The 25,930-nt window shown below is 42.4% G+C and overlaps 1 protein-coding gene across 2 annotated transcripts in view; it reads right to left on the bottom strand.

Annotated features, from left to right (window-relative positions):
• Window positions 1–25,930, bottom strand: part of VSNL1 (visinin like 1) — a 120,571-nt gene that overhangs the window by 67,306 nt on the left and 27,335 nt on the right. For both annotated transcript variants that reach the window (XM_055539158.1, XM_055539159.1), the window contains exon 2: window positions 2,669–2,835. In XM_055539158.1, the coding sequence (XP_055395133.1) occupies window positions 2,669–2,830 (162 nt within the window). In that variant the 5' untranslated portion in view covers window positions 2,831–2,835. The remainder of the gene's footprint in view (window positions 1–2,668; window positions 2,836–25,930) is intronic.

The raw sequence follows: 25,930 nt of genomic DNA on the forward strand, positions 1-25,930 counted from the left end.
CTGACTATTTGATAACCAGAGCAGTGGCTGAGTTTAAATATGGTTGTTAAGAGTCTGCCAAGAATCTAAACTCCATCTACCAGGATAAAACTTCACCTTCTTGGAAAAAAGTACTCTGAGGTGGACTGGGGAAGGTAGAAACGGGGGCTGATGTTGGTCCATGTACATCAGTTGTACCATAAAACGCTGAGGGATATTTAATGTTTATACACGCTCCTCCCTTATCTTGAGGTGGATTTTATTTTCAGTGTGGAGTCCCTACAGCATGTAAATAAAATACTTCATTTCCTGCATTTGAACTATTTCTTCAAAGGCAAAATCACTCTCACTGTAAACAAATAGTGAGAAACGTGGTACACACAGCTCTCTTAAACACAGAGTGACAGCCTGCATGACCTTTCCTCATAGGAAAGTGGCTTTGAAAATTTTCATTTATTTGTACTTTTCTTGGGGCTGAGGGAAGACAATGTGGAGGCACAGGCTCACTCCTGGGTAATAAAACGATAGAAGATGTGACTTTGAAAGCTATGGAGAGTGGTATAAAAATTTAGGAAAATGACCATCCCACTTCTGTGCAAAAGCAGTTTATTTCTATTTATGTCAATGATAAATGCATTTCTCAGTGCTTCCATATAGAAGATCTCTACACACTAAAACCAATGGCTCAGATCCTCTTAGAAATGTCACAGTGATCTTATAACATGCACACCTGCCACTTTTTGTCCTTTATACACACATGCAAGGAGAGAATTTTATAGATACCTCAAGCTCTCATAGGGTCAGCATTGGATTCATGATAATCATGGATTCTTGACATTCACTAGTGGTCCGTGCTTATTGCATTAATAAAATTAGTAATTTAATAAGTACCTGCAAACCCAGCCCCCAAAGCAGTGGCTAAGACTTTGACACAATCTGTATCTAACCACATGGCTAAACTTCCGTCTCACCCTTTGCCTCTTATGCATGGGAGGCAACCATCGGTTTTAATCCTGTCTTCATCACTCTCTTGCTTTCTTTTTTGTGTGATTTTATTGCTTTTATTTGTAGTTCTATAAAATATATTTTTATCTTATCTGTGTTTAATTTAAAGTATTTTGAGACTGACTTTTAGCACTTAATGTTTCAGTGTTGCTGAAGTTCAACTGTTTGGATGACTATGTGAGTATACCACAGTTTATTTTCCACTCTCCTTTTGATGGGCATTTGGGTTGTTTCCCAGTTTTGCTATTGTGAATGGTGCAGCTATGAGCATTCTTATATATACCTTTTTTATATGCACAGGATGGTATTGCTGGAGCAAAGGCTATGTGAGATGTTCAACTTCAGGAGAGAATGACAATGTTTAATATTTTATATAATCATCCCAACACACATACATGCACGTGGATGGATCATATTGCTCAAATTGGTATTCGCTGCATTTAAATGATAAGAGCACTATTATATATTTGGTATTTTAGTCAGAAAAAATTAAAAGAAAAACAATGCATTTCTTCCACAAGCCACAAATTATCCAAGTATAAAGAAAAAGGAATGTCTTAGATCATGCCAAATCTAGAACCAATACAACTGATAAATTCAGCAAAACCTGAAACATCACTGCGATACAAATACCTTTCATGGAACGGTTTTATCTAATGTCCTTGGCTTCTGTGGTGGCTCAGTGGTGAAGAATCTGCCTGCCAATGCAGGAGACACAAGTTGGATCCCTGGGCTGGGAAAATCCCCTAGAGAAAGAAATGGCAACCCTCTCCAGTATTCTTGCCTGGGAAATCCCAAGAACAGAGGAGACTAGCAGGCAACAGTCCACGGGGTTGCAAAAGAGTTGGGCCCGATTTAGTCACTAAACAACAATGGGGGAATTTTAACTTCTAAACAGTAGAAAATGCTGGGAAGAATTCATATTTTAGAACTTGATAAAATGTAGATGACCATCCATGCTGACTTTAATATACATCAGAACTCCCTACTTCCTTTTAAATTCAAAGCTTTGGGGATCTATATATTTTTCTTATCTGCATATAAAGGAACCTTTGTTGCAAAAGCCCTCCCATGCACTTCCTCTTTGACTGAGGTGTGCTGTGCAGGGCTTAGTCACTTAGTCATGTCCAACTCTTTGCGACCCCATGGACTGCAGCCCGCCAAGCTCCTCTGTCCATGGGGATCCTCCAGGCAAGAATACTGGAGTGGGTTGCCATGCCCTCCTCCAGGGGATCTTCTGAACCCAGAAATCAAACCGGGGTCTCCTGCATTGCAAGCGGATTCTTTACCAGCTAAGCTACCAGGGTAGCCGGAGAAATGTGTAGATACCTTTAACAAGCCAAATGATGCAATTAGTTGCTTGTCCATAATCATCAAGAAACACTATTATCTGGGATTTTAACTCTTCTTTACCAGATGCTGTCAAAGTCTGAACTCTGTTTGGTGTTTTGATTGAACAATTACTCTTCTTGTTCAGAAATTTCTTGACTTATCTCTGGAACAAAACACATTCCTTTACATTTAAAAAAAATGACCATTTTACCATTTTTCTTTTGGGGTGGAAAACCACTAGAGTTGAAACAAACTGGCTACTTGGAGTTATAATTCCATGTGAAGCTATAGTTGATGAAGACAAGGTTTTCTGGCCTGAAAAATTTTTTAAAAAGGTTGAAAAACAACTTACCTTCACATAGAGCTGCTGAAATTCCTCGAGATTCAGTCTCCCGCTTGGACAGTCCTTGAGAAATCCTTTGTACCACTGCTTGAGTTCATGCTCATTAAACTCTGTGCTCTTCACCAGGTCCTCCATCACTTCAGGGGCCAGTTTGCTATTCTGTTTCCCCATTCTGCCTGAAGAAAAGCAAATTAATGCAATTAGTGCTGTGCCTGTGATCATTTCAAGCTTGATTAGGAGCCAAGCTAGAGTTCTGAGTAGTCCCTTGGTTGGAAGTCCCTCTAGCGTGTCTGATCAGTCTTCCCAAATCTGTTTCCTTCTATTTGATATTCTATAAAAGAGATGCATGAAAAAGATTTCTCAAAAGGCTATTGACTTCATCTTCCTTCGTCATGTGTCATCTTTTACACACATTGACTCCCACAAGGAAAGCCAATCATCTCCTTTTATGCTATTCAGGTAAAGTATATGGAAACTGTTTATAATCTCATTTTATGAATTATGATTCCTTAGCACTTACTGCCCAGATACCTAATTCTGCATTTAGTTTGCAGGGTTACTAAGTGGGGCTATTGACAAGAACAATAAGAAGGCTTTATTGGCAAATCATCAAAAAATGGCTTTGAAAACATGATCAGCAATGGTGGTTGTTCTAATTCTAAAGTTTCTGCTGTTTTTTCTTTTTCAAATGGGAACAGCTCATTTTTACTGGTCACATTAGCTCTCTATTTCTCTTTTCATCTTCAGAGACTTCCTACAACATTGCCTTCAGTGTTGACAACCTCTGGGTGGCTTTTTTTTTTAAGATTGGTTAGTGAATTTCAGTTGATGTAATTTCATTATTTTATTATTACTGCTAGTAAGTAAAAATAATAGTGCATAAAATAAAATATAAAATATATCAATCATGGGCCAGGTTGTGTGACCAACATCACTCTCAAGTGTAGGTGGGCAGAGCATAGGTTTAGAGTTATCCCTGATTTGGCCAGCCATTTATCTTGTGTGCTGCTTAGAGAAATATTAATTATCTGCTTTATCGTCAATTTCTTTCCCAATAAAGCACACATTAAAAAAAGAAAAACTAAAAAACTCTTTCAGATTTACTGTGATGGCTAATTAAGAAATAAGTAGGTAAACAAAGACCAAAAATTATTCCAAAATTAGTGAAGGAAAATTAAAGATGATTTAAGCTTTTCCCCTTTAATGTTGTTGTTTTGTAACAAAAAGGAATGAAAACAAAACAAATTAACCACAGGGTGATTTAAAAATCAAGTTAGACTTGAAAATACGAGGGGTTACCAGAACAAGAAAGGTATCACAAGATCTTTAAAGTCCTGTTAGAGGAGATAGGTTTAGAAGAATTTACCCAAGCAGACCTAGCCCTTTTACGTGCTGGAGACAAATTCTCTACCAGGCCTTCAGCAGGCCCACACTTGCAATAGCCCAAGAGGGGTAATCTTACCACATGCCTTGTTGTTATTATTTTTTATTACCTTCTTTTAAAACAGATTCCACACTTATTGTCAGTAGCCTGCCCTAACACTGCACAATTCTTTCATTGTAATGAAACCAAACCACTCTTGCTGCTTTCAGAAGATTTCCTCTTGGGAAGAATACATGGTAAAAAAGTGCTGTTAAGATGGCCATTTGCTTTCAAATGCTTCTGTTTGAGAAAAGGACCTGAGGATCAGCAACAATGACCTCCGGAGTTTCTCTACTTATTTTCGCTTTTAATTTCAAGTTCCAAGTCTCTTATTAGCAACTGTCTCTTAATTATAAGTTTCTGTGGGATTCCACAGCTGGATATGGAAATCAAGTGGGTACTCAGGTGTCAGATTTAATTAATCTGGGTAAGAAAACTGTAATTCATGGTTTTCTTGATAATCAAAAGATGTATTACCCAACCTTTCAGTACTTCTCTTTGCTCTTTTCAGTAGAGAAGTACAAATTGTCATTTTTGAACTAGAATCTCACCTAATAATAGCTACTGAACCCTGACAGTGGCTGGGGGGTAGACAGTATGTTGAACACTTCATAAACTTGACCTCTAGCCCCATGACAACTGAGCAAGTGATTAGAGTGGCTTTCTTGTACAAGTCATACAACCAGAGCTAGAATTTCAACCTGGAACTGTAAGGAAGATATCAGCGCACAACTACCCAGAGATAGGTGGTCCGAAGATATTTCAACAGAAGGAACAGGAGCAGAAGCAGGAAGGTTTGAGAGGCTGAAATCAGTGTCCTTTGGTGCTGAAAGAAGGGATGAGAGAGCAATCACTTTGCCAGGCTCTTGTTTGGACAAGCCTGTTAGATTTGCCAAAACCACAATCTCAGAAGTGAGTTTATGTGAATGATGGGAAAATGGATTAAGCGTTATTAACAACCTCCTCTCCCAGGGCCATTAGAAGGTCGACAGTGTGTCAGCTTCTCTCTTGAGCAAGGAAACTTGGATTCTCCAAGGGTCACTGTGATGCCTTAAACTGTTCAGTTGACCCAGGAGAGGATGGCCTTATACATAAGGGGAACACCATTAGCACCATGAATCACAGTTTTGGAGACTCAAATACATAACCTCATGCAACCCGGTTCTGGGTCATCGTCAGTATCATCACTCAGGTGTGCCAGGAAATGAGTGACTCATATAGAAAATCAAGTTCTGGCCTGGATCTGAGCAGCCTGCCACTGCCCTTCTTAGGTTTTGCCTGGATTAGTAATCCTCATTGGGTTCTCTAACTGTAGCCTGGCTTCTGCATGGCTGCTTGACAGCATTTCTGAAGTGCAAACCTCAACATCTGATCTCCCTAAAACCCTCTGCAGCTCTCCATTGTCTACAGGATGTAGCCCCAGCTTGCTGGCATGGCACAGTCCTGCCTATTCATAAACTCACTTTCTGCCAACCTGTCTTTTCCTTTTTCATGCCAGCAATAATCAACTGTTACAGGTCCCAGGACTTGCATGCTTCCACACATTCATGGTTGGCATGTGCTGTTTCTTTTCCTGGAATATCATCCTCCTTTTTCTGCTCAGCATACTTCTCTAAGTAGTCTCAGTTTCACATACCTCCTCGTCTGTGAAATCTTTGTGGACTTTCCAAGGCTTTCCAAAGGACTTTCTTTTGTCCTAGGCATCTCCCTTCCCTTATAAAAGCTTCCATGATCATTATTTCTCTACTGGCTTGTTAGTTGCTTGAGAGGACTGCTTTTTTTTTTTTTTTTTTTTTTAATCTTTGCAGCCTGGTACCTCATACTAGATGCTCAACAAATACTTTTTGAGGGAATGAATGAAGGATACATGAACCACTATAAAGGAGCTGGTCACTGGTCTTCATTAAGTTATGGGATTTGGTATGTTTCTTTCTGGGAAAATCAGCCTAATAATAATCTATACATGAGGAAAGTTAGTGCAACCATAAGTATAAACATAGGGTGCAGATGGCAGATGGGAGGAATATTTCATTTATGTATAGAAAACAGACTGCCCTTCTAAGAGATTGTTTCCTTGTCTGTCTTCATCATTACATTCTACATAGCTTGAAGGCAGGGCCTGTGCCTTTGTCTTAGCATCCTCAGTATTAGGTACAAAGGTGCTGCTTAGTTATATGGTTTTTCCAGTAGTTATGTTTGGATGTGAGAGTTGGACCATAAACAAGGCTGAGCACCAAAGAATTGATGTTTTCGAATTGTGGTGCTGGAGAAGAATCTTGAGAGTCCTTTGGACTGCAAGGAGATCCAACCAGTCAATCCTAAAGGAAATCAATCCTGAATATTCATTGGAAGGACTGATGCTGAAGCTGAAGCTCCAATACTTTGGCCACATGATACAAAGAGCTGACTCACTGGAAAAGACCCTGACACTGGGAAAGATTGAAGGCCGGAGGAGAATGGGGTAGCAGAGGATGAGATGGTTAGACAGCATTGCCAACTCAATGGGCATTAGTTTGACCAAACTCCGGGAGATAGCGAGGACAGGGAAGCATGGTGAGCTGCAGTTCATGGGGTCTGAAAGAGCTGGACATGACTTAGCCACTGAATAACAACAACCATACTGGAGTTGCAATGATGTGGGCCAAGTAGTCTTCATTATGAAACTGGGATGAAAGGAAGGGTAAAAATGACAGTAAAGCTTAACATGTTCCCTAAAGCTTCCATGACATAATGGGGAGTATTTATCCTCGCCCTGTTTCCAGTTAAATCCTGATCTTGGGCAAGATCTTTTCCTCCTCTGTTGCTCAGCTTCTCCAACTGAAAAATGAGTGAGTTGGACAAGATAATCTTTAAGGCCCTTTTAACCCTACCATTCACTGATTGCAACATAAGTTTTTGAAGTATGAAAATACGAGTCACAGACTTCCATGTGGCTTGTCTCTAAGGAGTCAGGGCATGTTGGCTCTGTGGATTCTTTCCCTGAAAGCCAGTCGGTATTTGAGAGTCTGTTACCTAAGAAGTGAGGGAACAGAAACAGGAGTGTATTATTTTTAGGCTAGGGCTCCAGGCTATAAGATAAAGGGCAGCCCAGCCCCAAATCAAATCACTCCTCATGGTTTGAGTTATCATAGAGAGAGATTTGGCGCTAGGCACAAAATGGGACTGATGGAAGGGTTCTGATGGGCAAGAGAAAACCACCAGGAACAGACCCGTGGGCGAGGCACCAAAGTGCAAATGATAGCCAGAAAAGACCACATATTTATACACTACAGCTTGCAAAAGGCTTTTGTGTAACAATATTTACCCATATAACAATGCTGTTGCTGCTGCTGCTGCTAAGTCGCTTCAGTCGTGTCCGACTCTGTGCGACCCCATAGACGGCAGCCCACCAGGCTCCCCCGTCTTTGGGATTCTCCAAGCAAGAACACTGGAGTGGGTTGCCATTTCCTTCTCAAATGCATGAAAGTGAAAAGTGAAAGTGAAGTCGCTCAGTCGTGCCCAACCCTCAGCAACCCCATGGACTGCAGCCTTCCAGGCTCCTCCATCCATGGGATTTTCCAGGCAAGAGTACTGGAGTGGGTTGCCATTGCCTTCTCCAAACAATGCTGTTAGGAAGAGATAATAATCATGCCTTTTATTAGTGAGGAGTTTGAAGCTCCTCAGAAAGATGAAGTAATTTACCTTAGCTCCACAGCTAGTAGAAAGCTTGAAAAGTGAAAGTGGCTCCGTCCTGTCTGACTCTTTGCGACCCCATGGACTATACAGTCCATGGAATTCTCCAGGCCAGAACACTGCCTTTCCCTTCTCCAAGAGATCTTCCCAAGCCAGGGATCAAACCCAGGTCTCCCGCATTGCAGGTGGATTCTTTACTAGCTGAGCCACAAGTACAGAGTAAATGGGTTGTCTCAAACCCCACTGATTTCCAGACTGCTGTCATCTCTTACCTGGATACTGCAACCACCTCTTAATTGGTCTTCCTGTCTTGCGTTTGGCCACTTCTCATCCATTTCCTACCCTGTCTGGATAACAGGTTTCTAGCACAGAAGAGGCGACACATGTAAGAATGCTCTAAGGAGAGATCTAGGAAACTTCCTAGAAGGGGGAAGAGACCCCTCAGAAGGCCTGGGAAGCTCCCATGACCCTCTTTCCTCCACAGACCCTTTCGGTCTTGAAGAGGATTCAAATTAAATATATTTTTGTATGGTGTATGTGTGTTTGTGTGTGTGTGTATTGCCCTGAACCTGTCCCCTGCCTACTCTGACATCTAAGCCCAGCTTCTCAGATCACACCAAGGCTTGCTGTGTGCATTGAGGCACCCAGAATGGCACACCTGGCTTCTCCCAGGAGCCTGGCCATCAGCCTGGCTGAGTCTTGGTGAGGCTCATGTAAAGACTGGGGGGCTGAGCTGGGGATGGTGCCACCTCACATGCAGGGGACAGCAGGGTGAGCACCACTGATAGGGAAATAGTCCTGGAAATAGAGTTCAGATTGGAGGACAAAAGCTCTTTAGGGGCTCAGGTGGGAGGCCTAAGGAACATACAACAGTGCCCGGTATGGAAGGAGTCTTGAATGGAGTTAAGGTGGTTCTAGTGTCAGGTAACCTGGGCCAGATCTGAATGAGTGAAAAGTGAATGAGTTGCACAAGATAATCTTTAAGGTCCTTCAGACCCCAGTGATCCCTGATTTGCAACCTAAGTTTGGTAAGTATGAAAGTACAAGTTAAAGACTTCCAATTGGCTTGCCTCCAAAGGCTACATCCGGCTTTCTTTCTGGGCCATGGGATCCTTACCTGAACGTGGAAATAATTGGAGGAGCCTGGCTTTGCTCACGCTTAAACTTCTGCCTGGATTCCCCTTTCTTGTTCTTACCACCTGCCTAAATCTTACTCCTTCCGCAAGGCTCAGTTTTCATGCTGTCTTCTCTGTGGCACATCTCTACAAATTCTCGTCTCCTCCTTGTCCCTAAAGGCATGGATTTGTACCAATAATGACTAATGGTCTGGTTAACTGAGGCAGATAGAAACTCTCTGGGCAACTCAGTTCAGTGGACATTATAGGCATCATCTATGAAAAAGGCCCTGTGCTGGGCACAGTGGAATGTAAAAAAGAAGACATGGTTCCAGCCTTGAAGGGCTCAGAATGGGATGAAATAGACACCTCTTGGAATGTGGGGGTTGGTGAGATGAACAGTCACAGCTGAAAGCCAGGGAGCACAAGGGACAGAGAGACAAATTCCCATCAGGCAATTTTACCTGTGACTGGTCCCCAGGTGAAAATTCTTAGGCAATGTGTCCCTAAGTTGCCTACATACAAGAATCATCCTTGGTTATTTTGTTACAAATACAGCTTCAAGAGACCCTCACTTAGAAGGAAACTTGTACTTTGAACAAGCAACTCAGGTAAATATGGTTCTCAGTCAATTTGGGAATCACTGATGAAAAATATGAACGAAAATCAAGGTAGAAAATGCCCACAGCAGCATAGACATAACCCTGCTGTCTCTAATCCCTCATGCCTTCCATCTGGCATCCTTGATGTGGTTTCAAGGTCGAGGGACTAGCATTAAGGTTTTAAAAATCACACAACCAGGGAAGATCAAAGCTTGTAAAGACCTGCCTCTGGGTTATTCTGTTTTAAGCTCCCTGGTTGTAGGTTGGTGCATTAAAAGTTCCTCCAGGATCACACGGACAACTGATGGCATGACCATGATGAGAACCCTGACTCTCCCAACCTAACTGGGTGCCCCCACTCTCTCAGCCCCGCAGCACACTGTCCTCATGCCAAACACACACAGTCCATCAGCCAGGAGGCATGTTTTTCTCCGTGCCAGGATGTTGAAACAATCCCCATCACCACCCCTCTTGGATCCCATAAACAAATGACATTAGGTTGCTAGTTTCCAGAGACTGTTAAAACAGCTCTGAAGACTAAGCCTCAAAGTTTCCCAGTACATTGTGTGGGGTTTTCTTTTCTAACAAAGGCAAATGTGTCCTTCTGGTTCTTTCTGTTCTTCTCATCTTCATCTCCTGAAAGCCAAGTACTTACAAGTCCCTAGCAGCATTTCCCAGAGGGTAAGGAGAGTGCTGATCATAGGCTGGCATTTCATGCCACCTCTGGGGACCAGAGCAGCTTCAGAAAGGGAGAGACAGGCTTTCTCGGGGCATTCTCTGCTGACCTTACCTCTAACTGGGAACCTCCTGGGATGACAGCAGAAGTCCTAGCCCACAAGCATGAAACAGGCAGGGGGCAGAGATTACATCCTTGAGGACTCAAGATAAGGCAAGAGTACTTATTTGATTTGCCATAAATGAGGAAAAACATTTCCTCATTTCCATTTCATGGCAGTGGCAGTGGCACTGTTAGGGCAAGTGACAAGAGTTCTATTCCAGAAAGAACAATAAATGCGCACACGAAGGTGAAAGCACAAGAGGGCCCCAGGGATCCACCGTCTGACTCAATCCCTTTGCTTTCTAGAGGCAGCCCGGGAGGTCAGGGGACTTAAACCTGGGGACTACAGCAAGTTAGTAACAGGCTCTAGCGGCGCCCTGGCTACCAAGTCTTGGCAATAAGATTTGAGGCTGCTGCAATGTCCAGGCCAGTGATCCTCGGGTGCTAAGACGGGCCAAGGGTTCTAGGCCCTGCAGGATTTGGAAGAGCATCCCATGACCGAGGTGTGGACAGTGGACTCCTCCCCAGGCCCGTGTCTGCTGCCCCTAGTCAAGTTACCACCTGAGTTGTCCTTCTGCAACTGAGGGTCTGAGAGCTGCAGGGGCCCTGGAGAACCAGCTGGATGGGACAGCCCACCCTGACCCCAGGACAGGAGCTGCCAGTGGACATTAGCCCTTGGATCTGACTAGGTGGTTCCAAACTGAATCCATCTGGTAACTAGGTGGCCAGGTGCTCAGGGACTCTGATCTTCGAGGAATCAAGTGGCCTTATAAGCCCTTAAGGGTCAGATTCAACTGCCGTCTTCCCCCTCATGTTCTCCGCACAGAGAACACTTCCTGAACACCTAGAAATGCCACATTCCGTGACCAGGTGCTGGGCTACGACCTTGGGAAAGTTTCTACTCAGAAGCCACATTCCATGACCAGGTGCTGGGCTATGACCTTGGGAAAGTTTCTACTCAGACCCAGTTTCCCCTTCGACCTCATTTTGTGGGTCCCCTACTCTTTCTATCATGCCACGTGCCTCTTTTATTTTGCACTTGGACTTAAGTTTAGTGGTGGGGGGTGGGGCTTGTGTGCTGGAGTCAGACCTGGGATCAAATGAAGCTCCTGCTGCACATAAGGTGTGTGACTTTTGACAAGTTACTTGCCCGCTGGAGCCTCGGTTTCCTCATTTGTCAAATGGACATGATGACATTGGTTCACTGAGCTGTTATGAGAATTAATGAGATAACATGCTGAATTCCTTCCACCGGTGCCTTCCACACAACAGGCGTTCAACAAACAGTAGCTATTATTACCCTCAGCATAGGACCCAGGAAACTGGGCTATTCCAGAAGAGGCAGAGGCCAACATTTCAGGATTCAGGTCTAGACACCAAGGTGTCATTCTAACCTTGACACCTACACCAGGCCTGGTGTGCATAAACAGAAGTACGTGCATGCGTGCATGCATGCATGGGTGCTAAGTTTCTTCAGTCATGTCTGACTCTTTGCAACCCTATGGACTGTAGCCCACAAGGCTCCTCTGTCCATGGGATTTCCCAGGTAATTATGCTGGAGTGGGTTGCCACCTCCTCCGCTAGAGGGTCTTTCAGACCCAGGGATTGAACCCTCATCTTTTTAAGTCTCCTAAATTGGCAGGTGAGTTTTTGACCACAAGTACCACCAAATGGAAGTACACACATAGTCACACACGGACAGTTTTACTGTGGTCCTATTTCCTTTGCTTCTTTCCTGTTAGTAAAAGTGCTTCATAACCAACCTGACAGAGGAAAGTCATCTGAGGATTCCACAATCCTGATGAAGCCTCAACTGTTGAGTGAAGCTTCCATCCAATTCCTTGCTCACCCACTGAACAGAATGTGAGCTGATTAATAGCTGGTAACCTTTCATCTGGGAGTTGTTCAAGCCACTGCCCACTTTTCTGAGTCTTATTTTTCACTTCCCCCTGGGTCTTGCCTCTGACCATGCTATGTGTTTCTGAGCAGCGATTTCTGTGAAAGGAAACGGGCCGCCTCTGGCAGTGTAAGAGCCTCGCTTAGTCCTGTGAGGTCACAGAGGAAACGCTTTCATTAATAATCACCCCCTTCTGTCCAACAGATTGTGTTCCAGGCTGTGCTGCCAAGTCCCAGTGGGGAAGAACCATGGCCCTTATCTCTGAATGGCAGGGAGCTGTGAGAGAGAAGTACAGACCGGGGGCACTGATGTCACCTGCACATCCTTAGGCACAGGGCTAGGAGCATCCTGGAGCATCAGTGGTGCGAGCCCCTCCTTGCCTGCAGAGTAAGGAGATACTCCAAGGGGCGAGGGATGCATCCAACTGTCTACCAGTCGTGGCAGAGACGTGCAAGTCTTCTGACTCTTCAGTTGGTGGCCTTTCCCCTCTGAGAACCATTTGCTCTTACCATGTTATCTCTACAGTATTTCTAAAATTACTTTAACTCATGTTGGTGGGCCTTAAATACAGAGAACTTGGAAATTCTCAGACAAACGTGACTTGATAGAAGTAAAATGCTCTATTTAAAGGATGCGTGCATGCCTGCCAACTCGATTTGGTCATGGCCAGCTCTTTGCTACCCTATGGAACTATAGCCCACCAGGCTCCTCCGTCCATGGGATCCCCCAGGCAAGAATACTGGAGTGGGTTGCCATGCCCTTCTCTAGGGGATCTTTCTGACCCAGGGATCAAATCCACATCTCTTATTTTTCCTACATTGGCAGGTGGCTTCTTTGTCACTAGTGCCACCTGGAAGTCCGTTTGAAGGATATGCTCAGTCGTGGTTGACTATTTGCGACCCTATAGACTATAGCCCTCCTGGAGAAGGCAATGGCACCCCACTCCAGGACTCTTGCCTGGAAAATCCCATGGACGGAGGAGCCTGGTAGGCTGCAGTCCACGGGGTTGTGAAGAGTCAGACATGACTGAGCGACTTCACTTTCACTTTTCACTTTCATGCATTGGAGAAGGAAATGGCAACCCACTCCAGTGTTCTTGCCTGGAGAATCCCAGGGACAGAGGAGCCTGGTGGGCTGCTGTCTATGGGGTCGCACAGAGTCAGACACGACTGAAGTGACTTAACAGCAGCAGCAGAAGACTATAGCCCTTCAGGCTCCTCTGTCCATGGAATTTTCCAGGCAAGAATACTGGAGCGGCTTGCCATTTCTTATTCTACATTTGAAGGATATATGATACTAAAATTTAATTTGTTCATTTATTTAACAAAGTTTTATTCAATATTAACATATATTAGAAAGGTAAACATGTTCAAGCTGGTTTTAGAAAAAGGCAGAGGAACCAGAGATCAAATTGCTAGCATCCGCTGGATCATCAAAAAAGCAAGAGGGTTTCAGAAAAACATCTATTTCTGCTTTATTGACTATGCCAAAGACTTTGACTGTGTGGATCACAATAGACTGTGGAAAATTCTGAAGGAGATGGGAATACCAGACCACCTGACCTGCCTCTTGAGAAACCTGTATGCAGGTCAGGAAGCAACAGTTAGAACTGGACATGGAACAACAGACTGGTTCTAAATAGGAAAAGGAGTACGTCAAGGCTGTATATTGTCACCCTGCTTATTTAACTTATATGCAGAGTACATCATGAGAAACGCTGGGCTGGAGGAAGCACAAGCTGGAATCAAGATTGCCAGGAGAAATACAATAACTTCAGATATGCATATGACACTACCCTTATGGCAGAAAGCGAAAAAGAACTAAAGAGCCTCTTGATTGAAAGAGGAGAGTGAAAAAGTTGGCTTAAAGCTCAACATTCAGAAAACGAAGATCATGGCATCTGGTCCCATCACCTCATGGCAAATAGATGGGGAAACAGTGGCTGACTTTATTTTTGGGGGCTGAAATAGCAACCCACTCCAGTGTTCTTGCCTGGAGAATCCCAGGGACGGGAGTGCCTGGTGGGCTGCCATCTATGGGGTCGCACAGAGTCAGACACGACTGAAGCGACTTAGCAGCAGCAGCAGCAAAATCACTGCAGATGGTGATTGCAGCCATGAAATTAAAAGACACTTACTCCTTGGAAGGAAAGTTATGACAAACCTAGACAGCATATTAAAAAGCAGAGAAATTACTTTCTCAAACAAGGTCCATCTAGTGAAGGCTATGGTTTTTCCAGTAGTCATGTATGGATATGAGAGTTGAACTAGAAAGAAAGCTGAGCGCTGAAGAATTGATGCTTTTGAACTGTGGTGTTGGAGAAGACTCTTGAGAGTCCCTTGGACTGCAAGGAGATCCAACCAGTCCATCCTAAAGCAGATCAGTCCTGGGTGTTCATTGGAAGGACTGATGTTAAAGCTGAAACTCCAATACTTTGGCCACCTGATGCGAACAGCTGACTCATTTGAAAAGACCCTGGTGCTAGGAAAGATTGAGGGCAGGAGAAGGGGACGACAGAGGATGAGATGGTTGGATGGCATCACTGACTCAATGGACATGGGTTTGGGTAGACTCTGGGAGTTGGTGATGGACAGGGAGGCCTGGCATGCTGTGGTTCATGGGGTCGCAAAGAGTTGGACACGACTGAGCAACTGAACTGGAACTGGAACTGATTCTCAAATCTCATTCTATGGTGAGCCTTTCCCGAACACTAGAGAAAATACCCTCTACCTTTGTCCTACAACCATATCAAACTCCACATATCTTCCTGTGCTCCTCACTGTGTAAATGGCCTCACCACCTGCCCAGGGTCTCTTATGTAGGCTGGGGGTTACCCAGGACTCTGTCCTCTTCTTCGTAATGCTATATCTAGTCCATCATCCAGTTAAATAGTGTGTAGACGCTACTTCCTAATTGTCTCTTAAGTTCCATCTGCTTCTCTCTGTTGCCTCTACTTTAGTTCAGGACAGGATCATCTCTCACTTTGATTATTACAACAGCCTCTACTGAAATCCATCTGTGTTGCTCTCCTGAAATCCATCTTCCACACTACAGACAAAGTGACCTTTTCTCTAAAACATGAAATCCAATCACATCACTGCTCTGCCTTACCCCACAGTGGCCTCCTGTTGTCCTTATTCTGAATCAGTCCTCACCTGGACCTACTCTGGCCCCCACCCAGGAACCTTTCTGTCCACCCTCCCACCCTGTGCTCCAACTTCCTTTACCATCTTGAACGTCTCTGGCTATTCACTAGCTGTTTCTTTTACTTTGAGGGCAGTCCCATCAGGTCCACTTTGGTCTGCCAGTTAATCCAATGTCTACTCCAGACACAGATGGGGATCTTCGTCAGTGACTTTGTTGTCTGGTTTCCTCTTTCTCACCTTGACTCTTGTACACACTGCTGTTACCACACCACCTGTCCATGACGTGGTCACCATAAGGCATGTCTGCTGTCTCATCAGACCTGGGCTTCCTCAAGGGGAAAGTCGACTGTCATGTTCCCCTTGGCATCCACTTCAGAGCCTAGCTCTGAACAGGTGCCCAGAAAATGTTGTCGGATCAATTAATTACGACGTGATCTCTGTCGACAAGGAGCTAGAGCTTATCAGCTGAATGAAAAGCAAGAAACAGATCAAAAATAACTGTGCTTAGTGCCATTAGAGAAAGACCAGCAAAGTTTTGGGAGAAAGAGACAGAAAGAGAGAGTGAAAGAGGATGGCGGGGTGGGGAACTTCTAGGAATCAGTAACAAAACTACTTTAGGAGATGAAAAATGAAAAAACTGAATGAAGGATTTTTCACAAAGTGGTCCCACAAAATTATTGCAAGGAAATAATCACAATTCTGCAGAGACATATACTAAAGAATGTTTACCCCATCATTGTTTAAAATAATTTTAGAAAAACATTAAAAAAAAATAACCTAAGTATCCATCAAAACAAAAAACCAACTGGTTAAATAGATTTTGGTAGAACTATACAATGGAAATGACAAAGCCATTACAAGTGGTAACGTAGATCTATGTTGACTGGGATGAATTAGAATTGTGTCAGTGTCATTTATTTAAATTAAAACACACAAATATACAAAACAACTGTATATATGCAAGGATAAAAACTCACTGAGAAATGCATTAAATAAAATAGAATGGAGGAGAAGAATGGAAGTAAGTGCAGAAGATAAAAATATGTAATAAAACACCAGAGGGACTTTATAATATAGACGATGATTGCATGCCATGAACAGAGGAATATGATTATCATAAGTGTGCTCTTGAGATCCAAAAAAGAAAAAAAAAGAGAGAAGACATTGCAATAAACTGTTAAGTAGAAAACACAAGTCATAAAACATTGTATGTCATATTGTCTTGCTTTTACTCTGTATGTGCTCAAGCTCAAGTTATTGTGCACTGAAAGTTAGGGCAGTACATAATTTATGATGAAGTCTTAACAGTGGTTATTATTACTGCTGGCAGTAGAATGGTAATATTTCACTGCTCAGAATCATTCTGGAATTTTTATAATGTGTACATATAACATTTATAATCAGAGAGAAAGTACATAAATAATTTCAACTAACAAATGAAATGTCTTTTGTTAACAAAACAATCAGTCTCAGGAACTGTGGAAAGAGAACTTTTATGGTGCTTTCAGTTAAAGCCACTTTTTTTTTTTTTTCAAACAATTAATTCACAGCAATATTTCAGGGTTCAGTCTGAACTGGATGCTAAGGAGAACATGATAATCACTTTCCCCTTGAGGAAGCCCAGGTGTGGTGAGACAACAAACCTGTAGCTCTGAAGCCAGGGTTAGCTCTGGGTGAAGGGATGAACATGGAAGAGAAGCTCAGAAGAACCCCGAGTCTGTCGCCTCCTCACCTACATTCACCCTGGAGAGGCAGTGATTGGGAGACACAGGTTGGGAGGGGAACCCTGTGTGTCAGAGTCTCTGAGGTGAAGGGGAATAGAATTTGTCACTCAAAACATGCCTCTTTGGCATAAGGATTATTTTAGGCTGATTACTTTTAATAAACACCAGACATAGGAGAATCTCTGAAAACCAAGTAGAAGTTACTCTTCTGAAACAGACATTTACATCTCTGAGGGATATCTCCATTTGTAAGGTGTCTCCCTCTCTAAGCAGAAGAGGACAATGACTAAATCTCCAGGAACTGTTATCAGTGGAGAAGGCAACTGACTTAAATCTGCATCACCATACCCTGTTTACTGAGCTTTGCCTCCCCAACATAGCGTCCCACATCTGGCTTTCCTTCCCACCAATATCTTCTTTATCCTTAGCTGGAGATGGTATTTAAGGGGATGGTTTGGACCATTTCAGAAAGTTCCTCAATTTTTTGGATATTTTGCTTGTATAAGGAGTTATACATGTTATTAAACTTCTGTTTTTCTCCAGTTAATCTATCTTAACCAAGGACCCATGGGGCAGAATGGGTCCTTCGTCCCTTACAAAGGTTTTGGAAGTAGTGGTATCTCTGGATGTGTCTGGGATGAAGCTTCCCTGCCATCTTCCTAAGAAATAAGGAAATGGTGATTTGCCTGAAGGTAAAGACCACCATGGGGCTTCCTTGGTGGCTCAGGGGTAAAGAACCCACCCACAAATTCATGAGATGTGGATTCAATCCCTGGGTCAGAATATCCCCGAGAGAAGGAAATGGCAACCCACTCTAGTACTTTTGTATGGAGAATTCCACAGACAGAGGAGACAGCCTGGCGGGCTACAGTTTATGGAGTCACGAAAGAGTCAGACAGGACTGAGCGATTAAACACCAACAACAAAAGACCACCACACAGGGTTCTCAATCTGGAACTTTTGGCCATGAAACCCATTTACATCCTCAGGAAAAGTACCCAGGGCCTCCCCAAAGACCTGTGTGGGTTTTCTGTGCTTTGATAGGTTAATGTGACCATGCCTTTTCTTAAAACACGAGAGCTAGGTTTTCAGTCCCAATTCTGCCCACGTTTTCCTGTAAGTTGGCTTCCTCTTTGAACTTCCATTTTCTCATCTCCAAAAGTTCTATGGAAGAATTCACCTAATTCACTGGGACAAACCACAGAGGCAGTTTGCGAAATGGGCAAGTGTTTCTAGCTCTCCATGTAGGCACTTTCCAGGACACCTCAGGAGAGAAAATAAGACCCAGGCATGTGGAAAGGAGTGGGCTTTATTAGGCAGGAATGAAGAGAGAGTGACTTGCAAGTCCCAGCAAGAAGGAGCAAAGACACCTGGGGATGAGCAGCCATCAGAAGCTTCACAAAGCAGCTAGAGAAGAGGAGGCAACCACACCGCCCACCTTGGGGTTTTGGAAGGGGAATGGAAAGAGCATATTTACCCAAAATTCCCTGCAGAGAGAGCTGACCCTCCCATCGAGGTTCCTATCTCTGATGTATTTCCATAATTCCATAATTTCTGAATTATGCTCACCCTGTCCTTGCTGGGTCTTTGTGAAGCACCCAGTAAGGCTGGAACAAAGCACTTTTTTGAGGTGCAGGAAAAATATCTTGGCTAAAAGGGACAATGCCAAGGCTGAGAGGGCTAAAATTAGACTTTCTGGTGTTGTTTGACTTGGCAGTTGCGTGCACAGGCTGCTAACATGGCCCTTTCTCCCCGCCTCCCTCCCGGCCCTGGGCCTTCTGAGAGCACAATGCTGCTTCCCCTGGCACCCTGTGGGGATGACAAATGCTTCTGGACCTATGTCACTGCCGCCTGGAGCTGCAGGTAGAGTAATGCTGCTGCTGCTGTTGCTAAGTTGCTTCAGTCGTGTCCGACTCTGTGAGACCCCATAGATGGCAGCCAACCAGACTCCGCTGTCCCTGGGATTCTCCAGGCAAGAACACTGGAGTGGGTTGCCATTTCCTTCTCCAATGCAGGGGAGTGAAAAGTGAAAGTGAAGTCGCTCAGTCTTGTCCAACTCTTTGCAACCCCATGTACTGCAGCCTACCAGGCTCCTCCGTCCATGGGATTTTCCAGGCAAGAGTACTGGAGTGGGTTGCCATTGCCTTCTCCAAGGTGGAGTAATACTTAGTTTGAAAAGACTAGGTTTCCACATCAGCAAATTTATAGATTAAGATCAAACTATATATCTGCTTCCTGTTAATCTAATGGCTTTTCATGTTGAAACCAAAAGGAAATCTCAAGATAATCATATATTTGAACCTTATATTTACCTAAGAATTTGCAGCTTCACTTACGTAACTGTCGCCGAACCCAAAGAACCAGTTCTAAGTATCTAACATCATGCCATGAGGTAGTGCTATCTACGAGAAACAGCCCAGACCTTGGAGTTAGACACATGAGGTAAGATCTCCACCTCCAGCACTTCTATTAGTTGGTGCCTTTAGGAAAGTTATTTAATCTTTCCCATTCATCCAACTTTAAATTAAATGTACACTAATAATTATCTCCAAATGCTAAATGGCTCAGTGGTAAAGAATTTGCCTTGCTGATGCAGGAGACATGGGTTCAATCCCTGGGTCAAAGATCCCCTGGAGAAGGAAATGGCCAGCCACTCCAGTATTCTTGCCTGGAAAATTCCATGGACAGAGGAGCCTGGCAGGCTACAGTCCATGGGGTCGCAAACACTCAGACATGACTTAGTAACTAAACAACAACAACAAAAACTAAATGAAATAATAAATCTATTTCACTGATATTTTAGCAGTAACAATCCTGGCTTATATTAGCAAGTACTTACCATGTGTTCATTCATGGATTATGCACTTCATCTTTACAATAATTTAAAGTAGATGCCATGTATATCTTCATTTTAGAGTCAAGGAAAATAAGGCTCAGAGAATTTAACAAACTTGTCCAAGGTCACACTACAAGAAAACAGTGGGATTTGAACCCTAGAAGGCTCTTACTCTCTGTTAGCTATTCTGCTTATTAAAGGAGATGAGAAACAAGAAAGTGCTTGCCAGGGGAAAAACTATTATTTTAATGTAAGGGTTCATTATTCTCCTTTCTTGCCTGGGTGCTGCCCTGATCTATGCACTTCTTTACCTAAATGAGTCAACTTAAAGGTACTGGTAGTCCTAGTCAGCTACCTCCCAGTTGCTGGGCTTTGGCCCTCATGGGGTTGTGGGAGGGGTTGGTTGCTAAATACAAGGGGAGCAATTGAAGGAACTGGGAATGTTTAGGCTGGAGAGGCAAAGGTTCTAGAGAGGAAATTTGAGCTCACCTCATATAAGTGAAGGATTTACTGGTACAAAAATAGACTTATACATCAGCATAACAGAGCGGGGAGTCTAGAAATAGATCTGGCTATACATAATTACTTAATGTATGATCAAGGAAACTTTTCAGAGCAAGGGGAAAAGAAAATATAATTTTGTAAGGGATGCTATCACCATCACTTGATAGCCATTTGGTGCAAAAAGTAAGTCAGAACCACACCATGTACGTCTTTTAACACATCATTACCATTTAAAATAAACACTTTAATATAAAATTAAATGAAAGAAAACTATTAGAAACTGAAAATATGCCAGACAAAATGCTAATAGCTATTTTTTATATATATGGCGCTGGGATTCCCTCATAGCTTAGTTGGTAAAGAATCTGCCTGCAACGCAGGAGACGCCGGTTCGATTCCTGGGTTGGGAAGATCCGCTGGAGAAGGGATAGGCTACCCACTCTGGTATTCTTGGGCTTCCCTGGTGGCTCAGCCATTAAAGAATCCACCTGCAATGCGGGAGACCTGGGTTTGATTCCTGAGTTGGGAAGATCCCCTGGAGAAAGGAACGGCTTCCCACTCTAGTATTCTGGCCTAGAGAATTCCACGGACTGTATAGTCCATGGGGGTCTCGAAGAGTTGGTCACGACTGAGCTACTTTCACTTCCATATGGCGATAGTGGTAAAGAACCCACCTGTCAATGAAGGAGGCATAAGAGACGTGGGTTCAATCCCTGGGTCGGGAAGATACCCTGGAGGAGGGCATGGAAAGACACCCTAAAGGAGGACAGACACCCCAGTATCCTTGCCTGGAGAATCCTATGGACAGAGGAGATTTTCGGCTATAGTCCAGGGGGTCACACAGTCAGACACAACTGAAGCAACTTATCATGCATGCACCAATTCCATTTAGACATATAAACCTTAGACAAACTCATACAAATACACAAGGGGACGTGTGAAAAAGATGTACACCACAAATCTGTAATACCAAAGTAAAAAAAATGTGACAATAACTTAAATGTTCATCAGATTTGTTGTTGTTTAGTTTCTAAGTCGTGTTTGACTCTTTTGTGACCTCATGGACTGTAGCCCATAGGCTCCTCTGTCCATGGGGATTCTCCAGGCAAGAATACTGGAGAGGGTAACCATTTCCTGCTCCAGGGGATCTTCCTGACCCAAGGATTGAACACATGTCTCCTGCATTGCCAGGAGATTCTTTACCACTGAGCCACCAGTGAAATAGCAAATGAGTAATTAATTTGAAGTATAGTCACATGATGAAACACTATAAAGTAGTCAAAAAGAACGAAGATATTATATGAATAAAAATGGTGATCTAAAAATATTTTTGAGAGGAGTTGGAGAATGACACATGCATTATGATGTCATCTACTTAAACATCAAAGAGCCAAACTGATACTATAGAGATATACATAATTGGTCAAAAGAATAAAGGTATTCAAGAAGAAAATGCATAGCAAATAACAGAATGATTTTTCTGAGGAAGAAGGGAGGTGAGTGGGATTGAGAAGGAAAATGATGATCATTTCAAAACATGAGATGGCAATAGTATTTCTGAATTCTAGGTATTAGGTCAATGGATATCTGTCATACTATTCGCTAAATTTTTCTGGATGTTTGAAATTTTTCACAACAAAAAAGTAATTTATTTTCCTTTATTCTGTAATTCAGATTTCTCTCAAATCCCAACTGACTTTTTCTTAGGTACACTCCATTGCAGAAAATTAACTAATCAAATGGCTTGGGTGCCATTATAATTTTGAATAATGATTTTTTTTCAGCTTTTATACAGAGTAATCACATTTATTTCAAAGAAAATATGTGGCAGAATAATGAGGAGAAAATTGTGCCAGACTCTAAGAATTTTAGTGAATACTTTAAAGCATGTCCATTTTAAGTCTAGGGGAAAAAGACAGTTCTCTTATTCTCCATTGGTAATTCTCAGGTGGTTTCATTTTTGTGGTATACAAATTGGTAGCACAAAGCAAAATGGAAATCAAGTTAATTTCCATAGTTTCATGACTGTTTTGTTGGTGCTACAATTGCATCTACAGTTAACACTTTCTAGGTAGTTTTTGTGCATTACAATGACTTGTTTCCTCGCCTGACTTGACTAGACTCTTGGAATGCTTTGAAGATGGACACCCAGTTTTGTTCATCAAATACCCTTATCACATGGGCATTCAGTGACTGCTTTTAAAATGATTTTATAAAATTTCAATTTTCATCACGTGTGCTAAGTTGTTTCAGCTGTGTCTGACTCTTTGCAACCCTATGGACTACAGCCCACAGGCTCCCCTGTCCATGGGGTTCTTCAGCAAGAATACTGGAGTGGGTTACCATGCTGTCCTTCAGGGGATCTTCCTGACTGAGGGATCGAACCCACATGTCTTATGTCTCCTTCATTGGCAGAAGGGTTCTTTACTACTAGCTCCACCTGGGAAGCCCAACGTTCATCTGTGAATGGAGATATTAGATACAACAGTTTAATGAAACATTGGCAAGACATTCTGAGAGATTCTGACCTTTGGAGGTGCTGAATCAATGAAGTTGGAATGATGGCAACTCTTTGAGTCCATCTGGTTTCCTGCCATTGTACTAAACACATTAAATGAGTATGTAATTGCTTGTAGTTGCTATTGTTGTTTTTCCAGAACTGTAAGCATGAGTATTGGGATAATTTTGTAAAGGTCACTCTGAATAGTCTCATGGAATGGTGTAATAAAGTCCACTTAATGATAAATATGTGTTTCATTGCCAAAATGGAACATAATCCTTGGCCAACTAGGCACAGTTTCTTTCAGCTTATAGGCTCTAGCAGCATATTTTGGGTCAGAGGACTCAAGGAAGGTAGAGAGGAGCTTGCCAGGCCACACAGAAAAACTTCCTTGTTTTCCCTTATTGAAACCTCTCTTTTCTAATTAACTTTTTTTTTTTTTTTTACTGTTTTATTTCACTGTATTTGATACATTTCCTAAACCTAACTGAAATCACTTCTGAAGTATGGAAGAAGACTAGATAAAAGAAAACAGAGAAGAGCATGACTCTTGAAAAACACGTGCTATTAGAAGAATTTGTTTTAAAAAGGAATACTTAGAAGAGGGTAAATTTTCTTTATATCACAACTATGTAAAGAAGTAAGCATATAGAAAAAAGATCAGAAAGAAAATGTTGAATAATCACAATGATTAACTTTGAATATTAAGATGATGATTTAAATTTCTTTCCATGTTAGAATTTTTCAGATTCTTATCATTGTCAAATATTATCTTTATAATGAAACCGAACATTACTCTTAAAGGACTTACACATTTAGATAGCACACAGGCAATTCTCAAATGTTTAGCAATTATATATTTGCTTAATGTCTTTAGAGTTGTCTTGACTGACCTAAATTTAAACAAGTTGAACTGATTAACAAGTGTTCTCCCCAGAATTAAACATATAATACTGACTGATGCCAGGGACAGCTGAACACTCCAGGTTAGAAGGGGTCTGCAAAAAGTTCAAGTTCGGGAGCCAAAAAGGCCTGGGTCTGCTGGATGACCAAGCACATTGTTTATTGCCTCAAAGCTCCACTGTCCTCTTCAGTTAAATACAGAATTTTATAAACCCTCTGGTTTTGTTCTGAAGATAATATGTTCTGTTATGGACGCATGGGAAGTGCCTGAATTATTTTTGTCATGAAATAGTTCCCATCCTTCTGCATCTTCCCCTTCCCGGTTATTCCTCACTAGATATACTGGACATGTTACTATTAATATGTCCCATCTCTTCTTTTAGCTGAGATGGTCTTATCTGATTTCATATTCAGGGAAGTATTGTTAAGGTGTTTTTACGCAGAGATGACCTAAAAATCCAATCAAAGCTGGCACAGCACAGGTCAGTCAATGACGTTAGATGGTGGGAAGGGCTGTGCAAATAGAGATAAAAGTCATCAGACTTACACTTTCAGGGATTTGGAATGGAAAGCAGATGGTACTGGATCCTTCGTCAATAGTGATTACAAAGCTAAACTGCAGAGAGAGTAGCTGAGATGCTATGTATAGACAGAAGAACATCTTGGATTCCACAAGACCAAGAAAAGGAGATAACAGCAAGTCCTCAGAGTTCTGCTGGTTCCTGATGGCTCCTTAGGTCTAGTTCTGACGCTCATTCTTAAAATAAATATTCTTTGTATAAATTCAATGTTCAGAGACAGATAACACTGCTTTAATGCAATGTATGCCCTGACTGGAGAGAGCTTCTAGGTTCTAAATTTATGCCGCAGCTGAGAGAATACCTGCTTATATAATCTCATGGCCCGGTCTAAATGCCACTGTGAGGGAGCAAAAATTGATTCTTTCATGTTAACAGCAGCATTCTTTTATGTAAAACAAAAACTTTTTTTAATCATCTGAAAGATACATTTTGGTCTGTGAACACATGTGAAAACTAAGCCTTGGAAATGGCATAGTGTGTCTTTCATATATCATTGCATTATTTTCAAATATATGTCAATGCTACTGCTATTAATAATACATGAATTTTAAGCATTACTGAATTTTATAGTAGCTATGTATCACTCTGTGTTCTTTCAGTTGACTAATAATGAAATCACAATGATTAACTTTGAGACTTGAAAAAGCTCTAGTATTACAAAGAAGTCCTAGGAGTGTAAAGTAGTGCTGGAAAAAATTAGGAATGCCTGATCAACTGTAGACATGATAAAAACCTCAATAAGTTTGAATTTATCCTCAATAGAAATGAATATTAATTCTGAAGGGTAGGGTACTGAAGACCCTGCTGGCTTGATTAGAGGGTTTGGTGTTGAGTTACATTTTTTATTCTGATGAGTAATGGCAACCCACTCCAGCATTCCTGCCTGGGAATCCCATGGATAGAGGAGCCTGGCAGGCTACAGTCCATTGGGTCGTAAAGGGTTGAACATAACTTAGCAAAAATAGCAACAAGCCATCTTTGGGGCTTCCCAGGTGACTCAGTGGTAAAGAATCTGCCTGCCAAGCAGGAGACATGGGTTCAATCCCTGAGTCTGGAAGATCCCCTGGAGAAGGAAATGGCAAGCCACTCAGGTATTCTTGCCTGAAAAATCCCATGGAGAGAGGAGTTTGGCAGGCTACAGTCCATAGGGTTGCAAGGAGTCGGATACGACTTAGTGACTAGACAACAACAAATACCTTTTTAGAACAACATAAAAGGAGTGCCATTTTCTCTATTAACTTCTGGGCTGTATAGTTAAGAGTTACAAAAAAGAATAGATATTCAACATTCATTCTCTATCTGATGAATTATCCCATCAACCCAATCTTCCATGAACACAATATCATCCTCTCTCTTTTCACAAATTCAGTCATGCTCCAATGTGATCTACCTCCTAAATATTTCCCAAGTTTGTGCAAGTCTCTGAATCTGCACTGCACAATTTCAGCCCAAGCCAAAATCACTTCTCACATGGACAATTATAATTGTCTCCAAACTGGTTTGTTTACATTTAGCTCCTCTCTAATTCATTCTCCAGAAGGATTTTTGCAAATGAGAGTCTGATCAAGTCACTTCCTTTCAAAAAGCTTC

This window comes from Bubalus kerabau, chromosome 11, assembly GCF_029407905.1.
Source record: "Bubalus kerabau isolate K-KA32 ecotype Philippines breed swamp buffalo chromosome 11, PCC_UOA_SB_1v2, whole genome shotgun sequence".
NCBI lineage: Eukaryota > Metazoa > Chordata > Mammalia > Artiodactyla > Bovidae > Bubalus > Bubalus kerabau.